The sequence below is a fragment of the Heliangelus exortis genome, chromosome 21 (genome assembly GCF_036169615.1).
Source record: "Heliangelus exortis chromosome 21, bHelExo1.hap1, whole genome shotgun sequence".
Taxonomy (NCBI): Eukaryota; Metazoa; Chordata; class Aves; order Apodiformes; family Trochilidae; genus Heliangelus; species Heliangelus exortis.
This window is the reverse complement of record NC_092442.1, coordinates 6,653,596-6,670,411: the sequence shown is the minus strand read 5'-3', so window position 1 is coordinate 6,670,411 and position 16,816 is coordinate 6,653,596. Positions and strand designations below refer to the sequence as shown.

At 45.9% G+C, this 16,816-nt stretch overlaps 1 protein-coding gene across 1 annotated transcript in view; it reads left to right on the top strand.

Moving 5' to 3' along the window:
- Window positions 1-133: 133 nt before the first annotated feature.
- Window positions 134-16,816, top strand: part of PHF12 (PHD finger protein 12) — a 32,267-nt gene continuing 15,584 nt past the window's right edge. The window contains exons 1-3 of the mRNA XM_071765367.1: window positions 134-626; window positions 953-1,134; window positions 15,320-15,392. Coding sequence (XP_071621468.1) covers window positions 561-626; window positions 953-1,134; window positions 15,320-15,392 — 321 coding nt within the window. The 5' untranslated portion in view covers window positions 134-560. The remainder of the gene's footprint in view (window positions 627-952; window positions 1,135-15,319; window positions 15,393-16,816) is intronic.

The following is a 16,816-nucleotide window of genomic DNA, read 5'->3' as shown; positions in this document are numbered from 1 at the left end:
GGAAGCTTCGCCGGTGTCGCGCATGCGCAATGGGAGAACCTCTCCCCCTTTGCCCCCCCCTCCCCTCCAGGCCCCCCCCATCCGCCCCGCCAGGGCCGCGAGCGGGAGGCGGCGGTGGGAGGGGCGGGGCGGGGGCGCGGTCTGCGCGTGCGCGGGCGGCGCGGCGGGGCCCGGAGCGTCGGCGCCGCCTGAGTGTGGTGCGTGCGCGTGCGGCGGTCGCGGGGCTGCGCCGCCCCCTCCCCTCCCTCCACGTCCGTGCCCCCCATCCCTCCCCCCTCTTCACCCCAGAACCCCCCCTTTGCGCGGCATGGCAGCGGGCGCGGGGACCCCCGCAGCCGCCCCCGGGCCCGGCTGGAGAAGGAGGAGGACGACCGGCAAGCCGCTGCGGCCTGTGGGCTAGGCCCCGCCGCCCGCCCCTCTTCCCCCTGCCGCCGCCGCCCCCTCGACGCGGAGCCGCCGCCGCTGCTGAGGGGCCGCCCCCCTCTCTCCTCCTCCCCCCCCCTGACCCCGCCATCCGCTTCGCTCCCTCTCGCCGGGGGGGCCGCTCCCGGGCTGGATGAATGTGGGAGAAGATGGAGACCAAGACGATCGTCTACGACTTGGACACCTCCGGGGGGCTGATGGAGGTGAGGCTCAGGCCGCGGGAGGGGAGGAAGGCCCGACCGGGGAGGCCGCGGGGCTGCAAAATGGCGAGGGACACCCTTCACCCCCCCGGAGCCCGGTGGCCATAGAAGGAAGTGCGGAGGGACGGAGGCGGCTGGCCCAATCCCCGGGAGAGGCCCTCCCGGACACGGGACCGGCGGGCGGGGCGGGCTAGGCGGAGGCCCTGCGTCCTCGTCCCCTCCGTGCTGCGGCCGCTCTCCCCCGCCGGGCAGCCGAGAGACGGGCGCTGGGGGTCAGGGTCCTTCCCAGCCCCTCAGAGCCTCTCTCTGTCTGTCCCTCCCGTGTGCAGCAAATCCAGGCCCTCCTGGCTCCCCCCAAGAGCGAAGATGGGGAGAAGAAGAGCAGGAGGCCCGAGAAGGAGCCGAGGCGAAGTGGCAGGGCCACTAACCACGATAGCTGCGATAGCTGCAAGGAAGGAGGGGATCTGCTCTGCTGCGATCACTGCCCCGCCGCTTTCCACCTCCAGTGCTGGTAAGGCTCGGCGAGATCTCCCTCCGGATCCGGGCAGCGCCTTGCTTCCCTCCAGCAGCTCCCGTTAGCTCCCGGCCATGCTCAGGGGAGCAGCGGGTGTAGCTAGCGGGGACAAAAAGGAGGTGCCAACCCCACCCGTCTCCACGTCCCCCCGAGACTAATCCACAGCAGCCGAGGGGAAGAGCTCCCTCGCAGTTTTCCCCGGGGTTGGGGGTCCACTATCCTGCTTTCTTTTTGTGCTGAGAGGAGGAGCGAGGCCGCTGCTTGCTTGCCTGCGCGGCCTGCCTGCTTCCCTGCTGCCCTTACTCAGCCTCCCACCTTCCTTCTGCGTGGGTAACTTTCCCTCCTCACCCTTCTCTAAGGGCCCCTTGTTTTGGGGGTGGCCCTGAGAAGGGTCCTGGATGGAGCAGGGGAAGCGGCGGTGGCGTCTCTGCACCAGGCCTGACGTTCCCAGCGCTTCCGTGCTGCTGCAGCTGCTGGGAATAATGGAGGTTGCTGTCTCTGTGTCTCCCTGCCTCACTGTTTACAATATGGCGACCTTCCTTTAAATTATATTTTTATTCTCAGCGCCATTTTGGCTGCATATATGACTTCCAAACCCTCACAGAGCTCCCCCCCCAGTATCTCAACCGCGAAAAATACCTTCCCCGTGGAAATCCAGGCCTCCAGACTTGAAAATTGGCCGGGTTTATTCTTTTCCCTCCTTTTTTTTTTTTCCCCCTGGCTCTGCAGACCTGCTTGTCTTCTCGGTGGGAAGTGACTGCTGTGAACTGGGGGGCAGCGGGGTGCTCTTGCCGGGAGTTGTGTGGCTTTGTTGATGAAGGCAGCTCTTTCTGCATGCAAATCTTGGGTGCCCTGTGGGAGTCGAGAGGTGCGTGTGGAGGCGGTGGCAAAGCTCTAGTCAGGAAGAGGCTGCAGCAGGGAAGGACTCTTCTTTGCTGCCTTCCTTCGCATCTTTCTAAGCTCTCAACACAAAGCCACCCACCCTCTGGAGGAATCTTAACTTTCCTCCCCAAAGTTTTTTTTCCTTGCTGTACTGGGTGCCCAGGCTCATCCCAGGCCCAATCTCCCCTTCAACAGTTGACACAGGCGGGTGGTTTGTGTTAAATTAGCAGAGGCAGAGTGGATAATGGAGTGGAGGAGGGAGCAGAGCAAGTCAAACAGCTGGAGCTTGGGCGTACAGAGTATTCTTCCTTAGGGGAGATTTTTTTAACCGCATTCCTTTCTCTCTTTCATGCTTTGGAGCTTTGTTTGCCACCCTGTTACAGCTGTCTCCTCTTTGCTGTTTTTTCCACCACCACCACTCCCCCCCCCGTTATTATTTTTATTTTTTTCTTTCTTCTTTTGCCTGGTGGTTATACCATGTTTGTATGTTAATTGCAGGCCTCTGAGCACCTATTAAAGTGATTGCTGATACCGGGAGGACTGACTGTGTGGTCACAGTTCTGTAGGGAGTGTCCCGTTAGCAGCGTGTAGCCAGACGAACCCGACAATGCTGTGCAGCCATGACATCATCCCTCCTACCCTGAGGAAGTGCTACTAGTGGTAGTGCAGATCCTCTAATATTTACTAGGCTCTAATTATTGTTTCATTTTGTCCGTCTTCCTTGGTGAGCTTTAATTTAAGAGGTTTTTTCCCTTCTCTCAGGCGTAGTTACTTAAAACTCAGCATTTGCTTTCAGGTGCTTCTAATCACATCCTGAGCTGCCTTCTAGTGAAGCTGAAGGGATGGTTAAAACTTCACATTTTGAGATGGAAAGAGCTGTAGAGTGTCCTCGTTGACTGAATCTTAGTTAAACTTAACTGTAAATGAGTCTGCTTTGTGCACGGCTAAATCTGGATGAATTCTATGGCTCAGTTTGGCAAGTTTCTTATAGTTAGTGGCCAACAGTCAGGTAAATCAGGTATCTGTAAAGCTTTGTCTCTACTGAGCTAGTGGCATTATAGCTATTAAGAAAAAAACTTTGGCTAAGTAGTTGTCCTTCAAAGCAGAAATGGAAGGGGCAGTCCTGGTTTTGTTTCCTCACTGTATTTGTTACCTCTTCTGGGGTATCAGCCCAGGCCCTGCTGAGGGAGCAGTGCTGTGAGCCAGCCTCTCTGTGTCACTCAGCTAAGGCCTTCAAGTGAACCAGGTTGTTCCAAAGGGTTGCTCAGTTTTTGTTTTTGTGTTTTCTTCCCCTTACCTCCCACACCTTGCTGAAAGTAAACTTCCGTTCTGGATATAAACTTTGGCATAAAGGCAGCACTTGCAGCTTCCTTTCTGCCTCCTTTTATTTCAAGACCAGCAGCTGCAGTGTAATGCTTGTTTTAAGTCATTTGAACAGCAGTTTAAACGTACTGCTGGGGCACACTGTGTTGATAGCTTACCTGTTCTCTAAATATTTATTGTAAAGTTTAGTACCAGGTTGTATACTTATTATCAAAATAGCAGGGGGAAAAAAAAGAAATAAAAATAAAGAGAAGAGCAGCTTTTAATAGGCCTAGGAATTGTCATCAGTTAATTAAAGCTGTATAGGAGAGGCCACGTTATAAAAGAAAATGAGTGACAAGGGTGTGATCATCCCAAGTTATGCAGCAGGCTGGAGACAAACCCAGGAGTTAACCCAGAGCAATGGCCCGTAAACTGGTTGTGTTTCCTGTGTAGAGGAAACTCTCCTGTGTTGTGCTGTTTAAGAACAAGTTGATTTTGTTAGTTGAGTGTGAGGTTCTTAAACTTCAGTACCTAAACGTGTTTTCTTCTGCAGAAAACAAAAGGCACCTGTCCAAAAGCCCTCAGAACTTTTCCAAATCTGATAACATTACACATCTCTGATGGTAAATAACAAGTTTTGTTGATACACTGTGGGGACGACTGCTTCTTGAGTTAATGTGGGTGGAAGTGGCTTCCCAATTCATCTGCCCAGGTGTCAGCTCTTCTCACAGCTCTGTTTCAGAATCGCTGGTTCAGCATAAAACTCCTGCAGGTAGTGTAAGTGTCCCTGGAGCAGGAGGATGGTCAGCCTGGCTGGAGAGACACTGTCTCCCTGGGTGGGTTACAGGAAAGTGTAAAATCCCTTCCAGATACTTAGTTTCAACATACTTGGATTAGGATCACAGTCAGGTGACTGTTTGTCTTGGATTAATACCACAGACACGTTTGATTTTGCAGAGAGGTGTTTTGGTTTTCTTCTGTCTTTAACAATTCATGAAAATAGAGGGTTGGGGGTTTTAGCTCTTTAAGTCTGCTTTTGGTTGTGCTGTCTGCCCGTAATCTGCTGGTTTGGGTAATGGTGCAGTCTGCATTTTCATTCTGATGTTCTGCCTTAACCCAGACCACGGGGAATGGCGTATGCTTCTTTACATGATTGAAAACTTATTTTCCAGTTCTGTTTCAATTCTGCCCCATTTATATCCTCCTCCTGGCTTTGTGATTGATAGAATTCCCTGTGTTTTCTTGAGCTTGTGGTAAACTTGATTGAAGTTGAAGTTGGTTTGTTGCAAATCCATTACAACTTCACTGAAGGATTATTAGGAAGATCCCTGGGAGAGGAAAAGTTTAGTTAACAAGCTGGGGGAGGGGAATGACAACAGGAGGGAGAACTAACAGAGCAGTTTTGTGTTTGGTTTGCTGGTTTCCTTTTTTTTTTTTCCTTTTTTTTTTTCCTTTTTTTTTTTTTTTTTTTTTTTCCAAATTCTCACTGCCTGCATTTCTGTTGGAGGAGCACAAAATTGCTGAATGCTGCTGTTCAAGTCCCCCTTACAAATCTCATGCTGCTGGCTCTGAGACGCTGCTAGCATGGCGAAGTGACCTGAGTTGCCTACAGCTGCCTGTTACAGTAATCAAACCATAATTGTGGCACTGCCCAGCAAAAACCCTTCCTTGAGCTGCTGGATCACCCCACAGAGGTACACAGCATCCATCCTGGGGCCAGGCAGCTCCATCAAACTTCTTGCACCACTTGTTTCCTTGTGTTTGTATTTGGAGCCTTTGGTTCCATTTCCTCTCTGATTTGGCAGCTTTTGCCAAAGTGTTGTTGTCATAGAACTGGAGTAAAAGAGAAGTAGAGGAAGATAAACTAGCCTGAGTTTTGCATACTTCCTATGACTCACGTTGGTGAAATGCTTTGCACAAAGAACAAAAAAAGAAAAGTTATGTTTGACTGGTAGTACATCAGTAACTTTTTCTGCACCTTATTCAGGTCCACCTTATTCAGGACCTTATTCAGGTCCTGCCCTGTCCTGGCACCTTGTCTAGCTTTGGGGGTTTTTACATAAATATTCATTATGTATGAGGGGAGGGAAACATTAGCCTATTGTTTTAGCTAATCCTTCCCTTAAGGGGCATCTCTGGCTGCCTCGAGGGGTTTAGGTGGAACTTGGAATGATCTGAAGCATCTGCCCTTGCAAGGAGTAGCAGGATGTCCAAAAAGGTGCAGGAAAGATGAACTTCAGGCCTAACTACAGAGGAGCAGGTTTCAGTACATTGAATTTTGCCTGTTGGTGTGGCTCACAGCTTCAGAAAAGCCTGTAGTTTAACTACAAGGTTTTATTCTGAGACTGTTTTGGTTTTCTTTATATTAAATGACTGGCAGAAACCTACATCAAGGTTCCTGTAATTACAGTCTGAAGATCAGGGAGTCAGCTGTTCTGTTCCAACTTTAATTTAAATCAGTCTGTCTTAACTGACACTTTGTTAAAACAATACTCTTTTTTGCGGCAACTTTTAGTTGTATGTATCTTTGGTTCTGATACTTCAGTATCATCAGGGCCAACATAGTGATCCTAAACCAGAAGGAAGCAATTGCCCTGGCTTGGTTTCTGGGCACTGAGGTCACTGCGCATGTGTCTGCAGATGTGGTAACATGATCGGTCTTGGCAGTTCTGCTCGGCAGAGTTGTACCAATGAGATCTTTCACTCACCTTATTTTGTCCTATATCTCTCGATGCAAAGGCAGATAAGGTCAACCTCAATCTACAGACTTAAACTGAGGGCGCCAGAAAACTGGTCCCAGTAAAGATCTGATGAACTGATCTCATCTGGGGGCTTGCAACCCATGATTCTCGCCTGTACGTGTGTTGCATGTGTGAGCATGTTTTGCAGCATTGGGCATACAGATCAAGCCATGGATTGCTGCTGCCATTCTCAATATCAGCAAGAAGTGGTTGGAGCAAGCCACTGTGATTCTGTCAAAGTCATCATGTAACTGCTTAACTTGGCTTTGTCTCCAGACATGGCTGCTGTGAGGACTAGCATCACCTCAAACAGCCACAAGGATCTGAAGCTGTTTAAAGAGGGTACCTGACTGCTCAGAAAGAAAGTTCTCTGCTGTTTTGTCCCTTTGCTTGGGAAGCTGCCAATTTTACACTTACTGGGACTTGTGGAACTGTGAAGTTTTGGGGCTGCTTTGAGGTCCATTTTTAAGTTAGCTCCTGAAGAAGCTCAGTAGGATGTAGTGGCTCACTTCAAGGTGGAGTTCAGGGCTTTGTTGGTGCTGCTGTGGATCTGGTCTTTCCTGGTTTGTCAGACCTGCAGGCGTGACTCATGGGAGCCTTTTCTAAACATGGAAAGGTCTTCCCAGAGGAATTCCAGCTCCTCCGGGCATTTGCAAAGGAAATTCTTAATTGGATTAGATTCATAATACTAATCTGCTAATGACTGTTTGTTATGGAGATCTTTGCACTATCTTGTAAATATATTCACCTTCATTAGCTTGGCTTATGTTTTTTTATCACATACAAGCTCAGTGCTGTTAAGATTGCACAGCTGCCTCTGGATCTTATAGTTGGGAACGGGAGGAGTACTGTGTTTATTCCACAGAATTCTGTAAGGCTCTCATAATTTTTCCCTCTGTTTCTCTGTGAAGCTGTCATGATTAGCTTCCCTGACATCCTGCTGTACATCTCTTGCAGTGGGTGTGAAGGACATCTCAGATGGGGAGAGCCCCAACACTGTCTTCAGCTACAGAACTTTGTATTTAGAGTAGGAGTCGAAACCAAATGTGCATTTTTTTTTTTTTTTTCCCCTGAAACTGACCTCAGTGACTTGGGTTCTGAGTGCTGTTGTGATGATCTGAAGGGCTCCTGGCTGTCTCCCGGTATAGGACAGAGTGAGTCAATGTGAGATTTCTGTTGTAACATTGTTACTGAAACTGTTTTTCTATATAGTAAGGCACTACCATAAATTCCTCTGTTTATTGACCCACACAGGTGGATGTTCAGTTGTTTTTGTTACTAGAGCAACTCACCAGTACATGTCATGTTCTTGAGTTTTTCCTTTGGAACCTTTATAAATCCCAGAGTCTGTACCAAGAGCAGGAATCTGCAGTGAAGAAAGGGAGCAGTTACTTCCAGAATAGGAAAGAGGTGTATCTTTCTGAAAGCAAGTGTTTCAGTCTGAATATTTAGGGAGTGCTGCCTGTTGCAATATAAATCACATGGAAGAATGTGATTTTTTTTTTTTTTTTTTTTTTTTTTTTTTTTTTTTTTTTTTTAGCCACTCAGGAAGTAAACTTGGACTCATGAAGATATGAAGATGTTAATGTATCTGAGAGTAGAATACATCTTTGTATTCATAGGGGTATAAAGTACTGGATTTGAAAGAAGTGAATGTAAGCAAAAAAGCATTTTGCCACGTCAGGTTCCTGGCTAAACTTGTGATTTTGTGACACAGTTATATTGTCAGCTGGCTGCTGCTTCTTCCTATAGCAGCTGATTTACTCTGCCTCCAACTCCACTGCTTGCTAGACACCTGCCCAGCTTCCTCAAAGGAATGCTGCAGTGTCCAGTAACTGTAAGCTGAGTAAAAATAGTGTTGTACCTGCTTTTTAAAAAGGGGGTTGACAGATACCAGTAGTAATGCAATCACATACCTTTTTGTAGGGTATGGAGTAAGTGATCCCTATAGTAAAAAATGAAGAAAAAAAATCCTATAAATTGTTCTTCCAGTTGGTACATCAGATTTTGAGTACAAAACGCAAAGAGCATCTCAGACACCTGGGGGAAATCTAGAACCTGAACCCAACTCTAACCTATTTCTGCTGATCCCTGCTCTGCTTGAGTCACTTGAAGTAAACTAGATAGAGGTGGAGATTACCAACTTTGAACCCTGCAGAAAGCAGTGGGCTGAGGATGCAATTTAGCGGGCTGAAAACCCCATGCTGAATTTCTGGCGACAGTGATTGGTGTGAAACAACTGCCTGTACAGCCTCTGACATTGGGCAAGGCATCATGTGAACTTCCCAGCAAGCTATGTTGAGAATAGGAACAGGAGCAGGACATGAAGGTGATTCAGAAAAGGCAAAAAATAATGTATACCCCGCTTTAAGGTTGCAGGATTTTTTTCTCTGGATGTTATTTTTATTGCTGCTTTTTTCCCTCTCCTCCCCAGCGTTCTTGGGAAAGCCTAGTCCACATGTAGACGTCAGAATTATCCTTCACTTGTGCCTGTGTGAAGACAAATTCATACTTTAGCTTTTATGGATCTGTCCTTCATCCTCTTCTGATGTGCTGCTTTCCTTTTTTCCACCTTACTGCTTCTGTCCTTTCACCCCCTATCTCCTTTGAACACATTCAGTATGGCTAGGGCTGAATGTGTGTGCTTCTCAGAAACCTCTCAGACCTGTATTTTGATTATTTTTTTTCCCACCAGAGACATCTCTTCATTTATTGTTCTTTAAAGACAAAATTGGATGAAGTGATTCTCACTAGAGCTGTGCTGTTCCTCAGCCCTCTTTCTTTTCTCTGATCCCTATGTGTCATCCAGCTTTGAGAAGATGACTTCTAATCTGTTAAGAAGACAGTTCTATAGAGATCTGAACACTTAATAACAAATCTGGACATTGAATTCAGGCTATTGTTACTATTCTCTGCAGTACAGTCATGAGTGATGCATGGGAAAGAAATGGGAGTCAGGATGTGCACAGTGCCTGAATTTCTGGGTCTGACCTAAATTTTTCAAAGTCAACAAGTCTTCCTATTGCCTTCTGTGATTTCTTCTTATAAATACAAAGCTGGATGGTTCCCTGGCAGATACATCCTAAATATCAGAGTTAATAACCTAACTAATTAAAAAGAAAAAAGAAATAATCAAAACCCCCTCAATGTGGTACAGGTGGTGTGATACACTTTTTAATGCATATTTATTGGTATAGAGGTATACTTGTTTTTAATATATATGTGGAAATTTAATATCTTAAAAAACAATACTTTAATTTTTTGTCAGCTGTTGATGAGAGTAATGACTAATGGGTATCCAAGGAATGGTCCCTGTGGGCCAGGTTCTTTCTATAAATAGAAGTAACAGATTACATCAGGTGATCACATGTTTACACACAGTTTACCCAGTTTATTGGACTCTCCTGCTTGCCAGGTTTGGGACAAATGTTTAATTTCATCACATTGGAGGGAACTTTTCTGGTTCCCTATGTGTCTCCGAAGTGTGCAAGGAAGATGCTGGAGCTTTGGTGACAAGTGGGAAGGGAAACCAGGTAAGGTGATACCTGCTTCCATGAGGTGACACTTGGTGATCTCTTCCCAGTATGAGACTAGCAGGAGTGGTTTGAGGAAATAACTTTCCTGTATTCAAAATTCACAAAGTACTCAGATTCACAGTACACTGGTGCTTTGGCTTGTGAACCAGTACCTGGTTCTTAGCAGCACGGTGGTACTGCTGCCAGAGACTTGAGCTGCTGGTCAGCTCGTGCTCTGCCCATGCAGTGGTGAGCACTGGCTGGTTTGGAGGGTAGAAAAATGCACATAGTGAACAGAATTTTTGGATATAGCATAGGTGGTGATACCTCTTCTTAAACTCTATAATAGTCTGAGCCTTCCTCTGCTTTTTTACTGCCACATGGACAGATTATCTTAAGAATACCTTTATCTTTCTTTGCATGCATCTCGTTTCTTGCTATCTGACCATATAATGGTGTTTTAATCCTGCTTATGTTCTCTGTCTGTTGTTGAACCCTTACTTCCAGCTCTGTCCATGCTGTTGGAAAGATGCATGCTAAGCAGATGCAGTGTTCCAGATCATGGGATAATTGGTGACCTGTGAAATAGTCAAATGGTCATTTCTGTTCTCTTCCTTGCATGGTGGCAGCCAAAATAATCCTGTACTATCATAACCAGAAATGTCCAGGTCTTCTTGCTGGATGTTAATAATTTGGAATTTTTTTATGCATGCCCAAGACTTCCATTTCAATGCAAATAAAGTTATTCTGGCTGCTATCAAACTTTCTTTTGACTACTTCCCACGATGAGAGGGAATTCCAGCACAGAGAAAAGTAGAGTGACTGGTGCTCCATACTTCAGGTGAACTGCACTACTAGCTTTGAGTGGGTGTAATTTACAGAATATGTGAATCTAATCAAGACCTGTAAGTTCTTGAAACTTTACTAGTATTAATGTGACCAGGTCTCTGAAAAGCAAACATTATGCCTGCTTTGTCTGAAGTTTGGTGGTGTTGGCAGTGGTGTTTGAGAAACCTTCACTTCATGAGGAAGATCACTTCTTGTTCTCCTGAGTGTCATGATTTTGTCCATGCTCATGAGCAGAACTTGGAGCAGTTTGTGTTGAGAAATAATCCTGGTGCTGCTGGAATAGTGGAGAGAGCTCATGGTATTTCTCATAACCATCCTTCAGGAAATGAAGCCTGAATGGAGTCTTCAGAGAAGAGTAAACTTTGATCCTGGAGTTGCACTGGGGAGGACCTTGAAGCAGGTGGCAGCTCTTGGCTTGTTTTGTGGGGTTTTTTTTATTATGTATAAGGTAGAAGCTTGCAGCGCTGAGCTCCAGGTGTCTCCTCCTGCAGTGTTTTGGAGCAGCTGTGAACAGAAGTGTGTAATTTGGGTGCAGTAAAACTGTTCCAAAGAACGGAATTTGTAAATGATGCAACTTTCTCTGTTTCTCAATGGGGCGCTTGTCGTGCAAGGACAGGGAGGTTGGTTTCCTGGTTTGTTTTAGTTGCGGCTGCCACTGAGGCCCTGCTGAAGGAAGCCAGGGAGCCTTGTTCTTTATGAAGCTGGTAGAACAGCTGTAGCTCTATCCATCATCAGGATAAAAGGCATAGAAGAGCCAAAATCCTTCTTCCTTTATCTAACTGGCAGACATAACCAGCATCCTTCATTATAAGCCTGTCATTGAGTCCTGGCAAGTTAATTAGAAGATTTCTGAGAAGGAAAAATATTTTTGCCTTCGTTTTTTTTTTTTTTGCAGGGTTACTATTTCCCCTTCACAGAAAAAACAAAACAAAACAGCTAAGTCAAATTGCTGAACACATCTGATATCAAGGACAAGTCATCCAAGAAAGCTTGGCCAGACACCAGTTTCTTTTCCAGACACCAGTACCCCAGCCTCATAGCTGGCTGTAGCCTGGTGGGTCCAGAGTGTGCTTTCAGCAGCATCAAAGTGCCTTTGACGCAAGATGGCCACCAGGAATGCCGTGTGTAAATACATGCCAGGTTGCTTGTAACTGGTTCCTTTGAGAGCTCTGGCCCAGTTTGTATTGAAGAAGGTGCCATTCCTTTGAGCAGTTGTTGACTTATTTATTGAGGTCAGCAAAGTGAAGAGTAATTACAGGATTTAGACTAACAACAGGCATCTGATGTATGAGAGCTTCAGAGTGTGAAATTGAAAAGCTAAGTGGCTTCATGCTATTGTTTGCTTGATAAAAACTCGTGATATACAGATGACTCTTGAAGATTTTTGATTTCATCATAGCCATTTAAATTTTATATAAGGGAGGCTTTGCATATTGTTCTGACCATGTGAGCTAGTCTTAAGTTTACAAGAGCAAGTCTTGACAGCACAAATAAATCTGATATGAATTTCAGGAGATGTTACTTAAATTTTATAGAAAAAGCCATGTGACTGGTATTAAGTCAAGTGGCTTCATATCAGTGTAGTGTCCTTTGAATAGGTGGTGATAAATATCTCCTTTAATTTTTAAGAGTACCAGTTGGTCCTCCAGGTGTTTGTGTAGATATTAACCTTGAAAGCCAGACTCTTTGTCTTAAATTTTGTCTTTAATTAATTAAGTCTTTGTCTTAAATTCAAAACCATGCATGTACAGCTGAGCAGACCTGATGTGGGTCATACCAAACCTTCCAGGTAAAATAGCACTGCCCACCACTCCTGCCTGTGATGACAAAAGGGGAAACTTTCTGAAAGGAAGGTTCAGTGAAATTGTACAGAATGATACAACTGATTGGTGTGTAGTTGAAAGGAGATGTGTTGTAACTGAAGATAAAGTTGGTGCTCTACAATTCCAGGTCCTGTTGGCAGCAAATACACAGGGCTGAAGATCTGCATGCTAATGAACCTGTGAAAGATAGGGAGAAAGCAGCCGGGGTGCTCCTGCCAAAGTGCTCGTTCTTACCTTGCTTGTGAAGATTAATTATCTTGTTCAGATTTAAAAATCGGTTTCTCTTATGCTTACAGGAAAAGGTTGAAGAATGTGGTCATAACTAGTCAATTAAAACGGCATTCTTTAGTGCTTCCCTGGCTTTATGCTAAGACCCAGGAAATGCTCCCTGCTTGCAGAGAGGCCAGCAGTGCAGGAACAGCATTCATCTGTCTTTGTTAGTGCAGCGAGCTGCCTTGATGAACAGTTCATTAACCAGGAGAAGCAGAATCAGTCTTTTAATACACTTGCTAGAGCAGTTATGCCCTGACAGCGAGTAAAAAAAAAAAAACAACAAAAATTCAGGAGGCTAGTCTGAGAGCTAAAACCTTGCTGCTGGACTGAAACTAATCTTTCCCCCTCCTTCCACAGGCCTTTGGGTAGCAGCATTCGTTAAAATGCTTCTCTAAGCTGTCGTTTAAGAGCACCGCGCTTGTTGAGCAGATAGTTCAAACATAACAAATGGGATGATAGTGCATACACTTGAGAAGAAACCTGTTCTGACTCTTCTAGGCAGCTCTCAAGATTCACCCTGATATTAATTGTTTCACTGTAAAATGCAGAAGGTCGAGGTAACAGTTAAAACAAATAACCGGAGGCGCCTGGCAGCGCGTGGGTCCCTGGCACACGTGTGTTGGAATGGGGCAGACGTGTTCCCAGCAGTTCAGGCACGTTCGCCGGCAGCTTCAGAGGGCTGAAATTCGCTACGAACAAATCAAAGTCTGTGGGTTTTTGTTTTGGTTTTTTTTTTTTTTTTTTTCCCCTGGGGTGCTGGGAAGGGAGGAGGGAATGGGCCAGATGAATCTGTACTCATTGTAGCTGCAGATCTAAGAGCTCAGTTGTTAGCAGAAGGAAAACCTGATCTGTTGCAGGATCCACCTCAGGATTTACGCTGCAGCGAGCACACAGGGATCATCTGTTACTCTCCCCTTTCCACCCCACTTCATTCTTCTGTTAGCAAGAGGTTAGTTTGGGGCAGGGAGAAGTTACTGCTGAAACATTGTAGACATCATGTAAAGCAGACAGTAGTTGAGGCTCTGGTCCTTTCCTCTAGAGCCTGATCTCTTGTTCATCCAATCCTCCAGGAAATGAGAAACATAAGCTGCAGGTATGTTTGTGCATGTATGCAGAGCACTGCACTTCTGGAGCGCCTGGAACACGGAGGCCTCTGAAACCCTGCACTCCTCCTCAAAATGGCTGCCAGATGTGTTGGCTCTACTGAATTCCCTGGAGCCTGACACCAGAAATGCTGAGGTTATTACCAGTTTGGTTTCTTGCTGTGTTCTTCCTTCAGTTTTCCAGGCACAGTATTGCAAGATCGAGTGTGACCCGGGATGGCTGCGGTACCTGCAGAGGCTTTTCTGCCGGCATGCTGGCGCGCTCAGGGCAAGGCTCGCCGGGACTCTGTTTAAACAAAGGAAGCATGTTTGTTTTTACAGCTCAAGCCTTGGAGCCTGGGCTGGATCCTGTGCCATTTCCCTGTGCTTAGAAGCAAGAATCTCGAGGAAGACAGCCTCTCCCTTTGCAAAGCACAGCTCTTAGTGGCCAGCAAGTGTACATCCTATTCCTTCTGGTCTGACAGAGCTTCTTAAAGCTTAACTTGGATTTGGGTTGATATTTGTCTGTATGTGCAGCAGACAGTATAGAGACTCTTAAAGTGAATGGCAGCCTGGCTGCCCATGCTCACATGGCTTCTTGGGACAGTCTTATAAGCTCCTTGGTCACTTTGTGACCCTGTCAGTTCCAGCTGGATCCTTTAACCTGTTCCCAGTTAGTGGGAAATGGAGTTTCAAGGTCCTGTGAGGGTGCATCATTAAGTGTTCTGCATAAGAGAGGACGCTTGCTCTGCAGCTCTCTAATATCAGCAGGCAGAACTTTCACAACTCTATCTTGAAGCCCCGTTTGTATGCTAACTAGCTGTTTATCTTGACAGCATGTACACTTTTCCTGCAAGTCAGCAGTTTGCTGAAATAACAAATCTTAATGATAACAAAAGAGGTGTTGGAAAGTACTTGAGCTAGTAGTAGGATCTGTAAGAAAAATGCATCATCTAACATATGCTGTTCTGCCTTTAGTTGAGGAAAAGTCTTCCTCAAAATAGTTCTCCTTACTCCTTCATCTAATTTGCTTTGGTTTATTTCTAGCATCAAGATGTGAATGTCATTTTGATGTGATACAGCTTTTATAGTAAGTGCAGATCCATATGAGTAGGATGCATCTTGTGCTTCATAGCCAAGGCAAGCTGTACATGGTGACACTTCACAATATTTGGGTTTTCTTAAGATAGAAAGTGGTTTCCACCATTAAGTAAGAGTGCTGGGGAATGAAGTATGTGGGGAGCAGTGGGTTGATTTCATGTCAGCTTGCTCAGTTAGACTTTGCAATTTCAAGGGATGGAAGTGCCTAATACGTGATAGTGCTTGCTGCACAGGAATCTGTGTAGTCCTGCATGGAGTAATTGAGTTATTTAAGGAGGTGTTGGTGTTAGGAAGGAGGTGTATGTATTACACACAAGTGCATCTTCAGTTTCTTTTTGCTGTTCAATTCCAAGACACTCCTCTGAACCCGTGGAGTGTGCTGCATCATGGAGATGAGCTGGGTGTTGTGGAAGAGCACCTTCTTAGAGGTGTCTTGTTAAGCGAATGTACAGGGGAGCAAAACTGGGGAGCATCACCATACAGAAAAGGAGAAAGTGCCTGGGAGCAGAACCTGCAGAGCTGCCCTGGCTTGGGCTGTGTGTGTGTGTGTGTGCGTGCAAAGAAGCCTTCCAGCAATACGAGTAAAGCATTGCTTTGTGTTTTTCTTGTAGCAACCCTCCGCTCAGCGAGGAAATGCTGCCTCCGGGGGAGTGGATGTGCCACCGCTGCACTGTACGCCGCAAGGTAAAGCCTCTCTAACAGATATGGTCCCTGCCCTTCCAACTCTCCATTTGAAATGTGTAAACTCCGTGTTTTATACCTTCCTCTCCCCTTAATGTGTACATATTTATCACTAGAGTTGCTCTTTGTGCTCACAGTTGCGAAGGGCTTTGTTAGGATGAAGCTTAAAGAAAACTAAGGAATCTTTATGAGACCCTCCTGGTATTTTTAACCTGGCTATGAGGAACTAGAACTGAAGTGCCTGATATGCTCTTGTCAAGCTGTGCCTTGTAAACTGTTTTCCTTCTGGGAAGCAGGGAGATTGGAGGCACAAAGAGAATGGGAATGGCTTCCATGCTCGAGGAGCTGAGCTGTCTAGAGGAGAAACAGGAGTTGCGTTAATGCAGCTTTGGCATCGGGGCTGTGATTCTGGTTAATGTGTGTTTTTTAGAAGTGTGACTTTGCAGCAGTTGCACATCAGCGGAGGGTGAAATCACAGTGAGTTATGATTTCCTGGGCTGCTGAACAGGATGGGGAGGAGATGATTGGGCAAGATTGTGGCTTGTCTCTTTTTTTTTTCCCTTGATGCTCTTTCTCCAGGAAGCTGTCTTGCCCAATGTAAACATCTTATTGCTGTGACTATGTAAGACTGCATAGCAGAGGGTTTAGTAGCTGCACCAAATTATCTAGCAACTGTTCCCTTGAAGTGACACCCAAAACAGATTGGAAGAAAACTCTGTACTCAGCCTTTTGTTCCTGAAACGATTGCCTTGTTATGTTCTGCCATCTGCCAACAGTAAAAATGAAGGCTGCCAATTTAAAAAATAGTATTGAAATCAATAGAGAGAGGAGAGATGGTAAGAGAAAAAACCCCAAGTTTTCTGCATTAAAAAATTCCTGACAACACCTTGCTCTGTTTGCAGACCATTTTAGTGTTAGAGTTGGGCTGGTTCATCCATATGGATGGTGGTGTCAGGCACTGGAGCAGTGCACAGTTGCCTGTCCTAGGCCCCGCAGCAGCCCCCTCTGCTGCAAAATGGATCTCGTGGTGATTGCAATACATTGTTTTCCTCAGCTGCAGTTCTCCTTGTCCACCTTGTTCTGAGATTCCTGTTGTCAAGGGATAGCAGATTGTTGTTTCTATGTTGTGTGTGTATTCTCAAGTTGACCTTCTCATTCTGTAATAGGTTTGGATGCACTTCTAGGGTTAGTGGATGGCATTGACAATACATGGTCTATGTGGAGTTTCTCAGTGTTGGCAAGCAAAGTAGACAAAGTTGTCCAATTTGTCTAGTATTTTGGACTAGATTTGATGAAACATTGTCCTGATCTGAACTCAAGTATGGTTGTCCTGAAAGGCGAGAGATACTGATTTTCTCCCCATCAGCTGTTTTGTCATCTGTACATTCGCTGCAATCAAATGTTTTTTGTGAGGTCAAGGCTTTAAT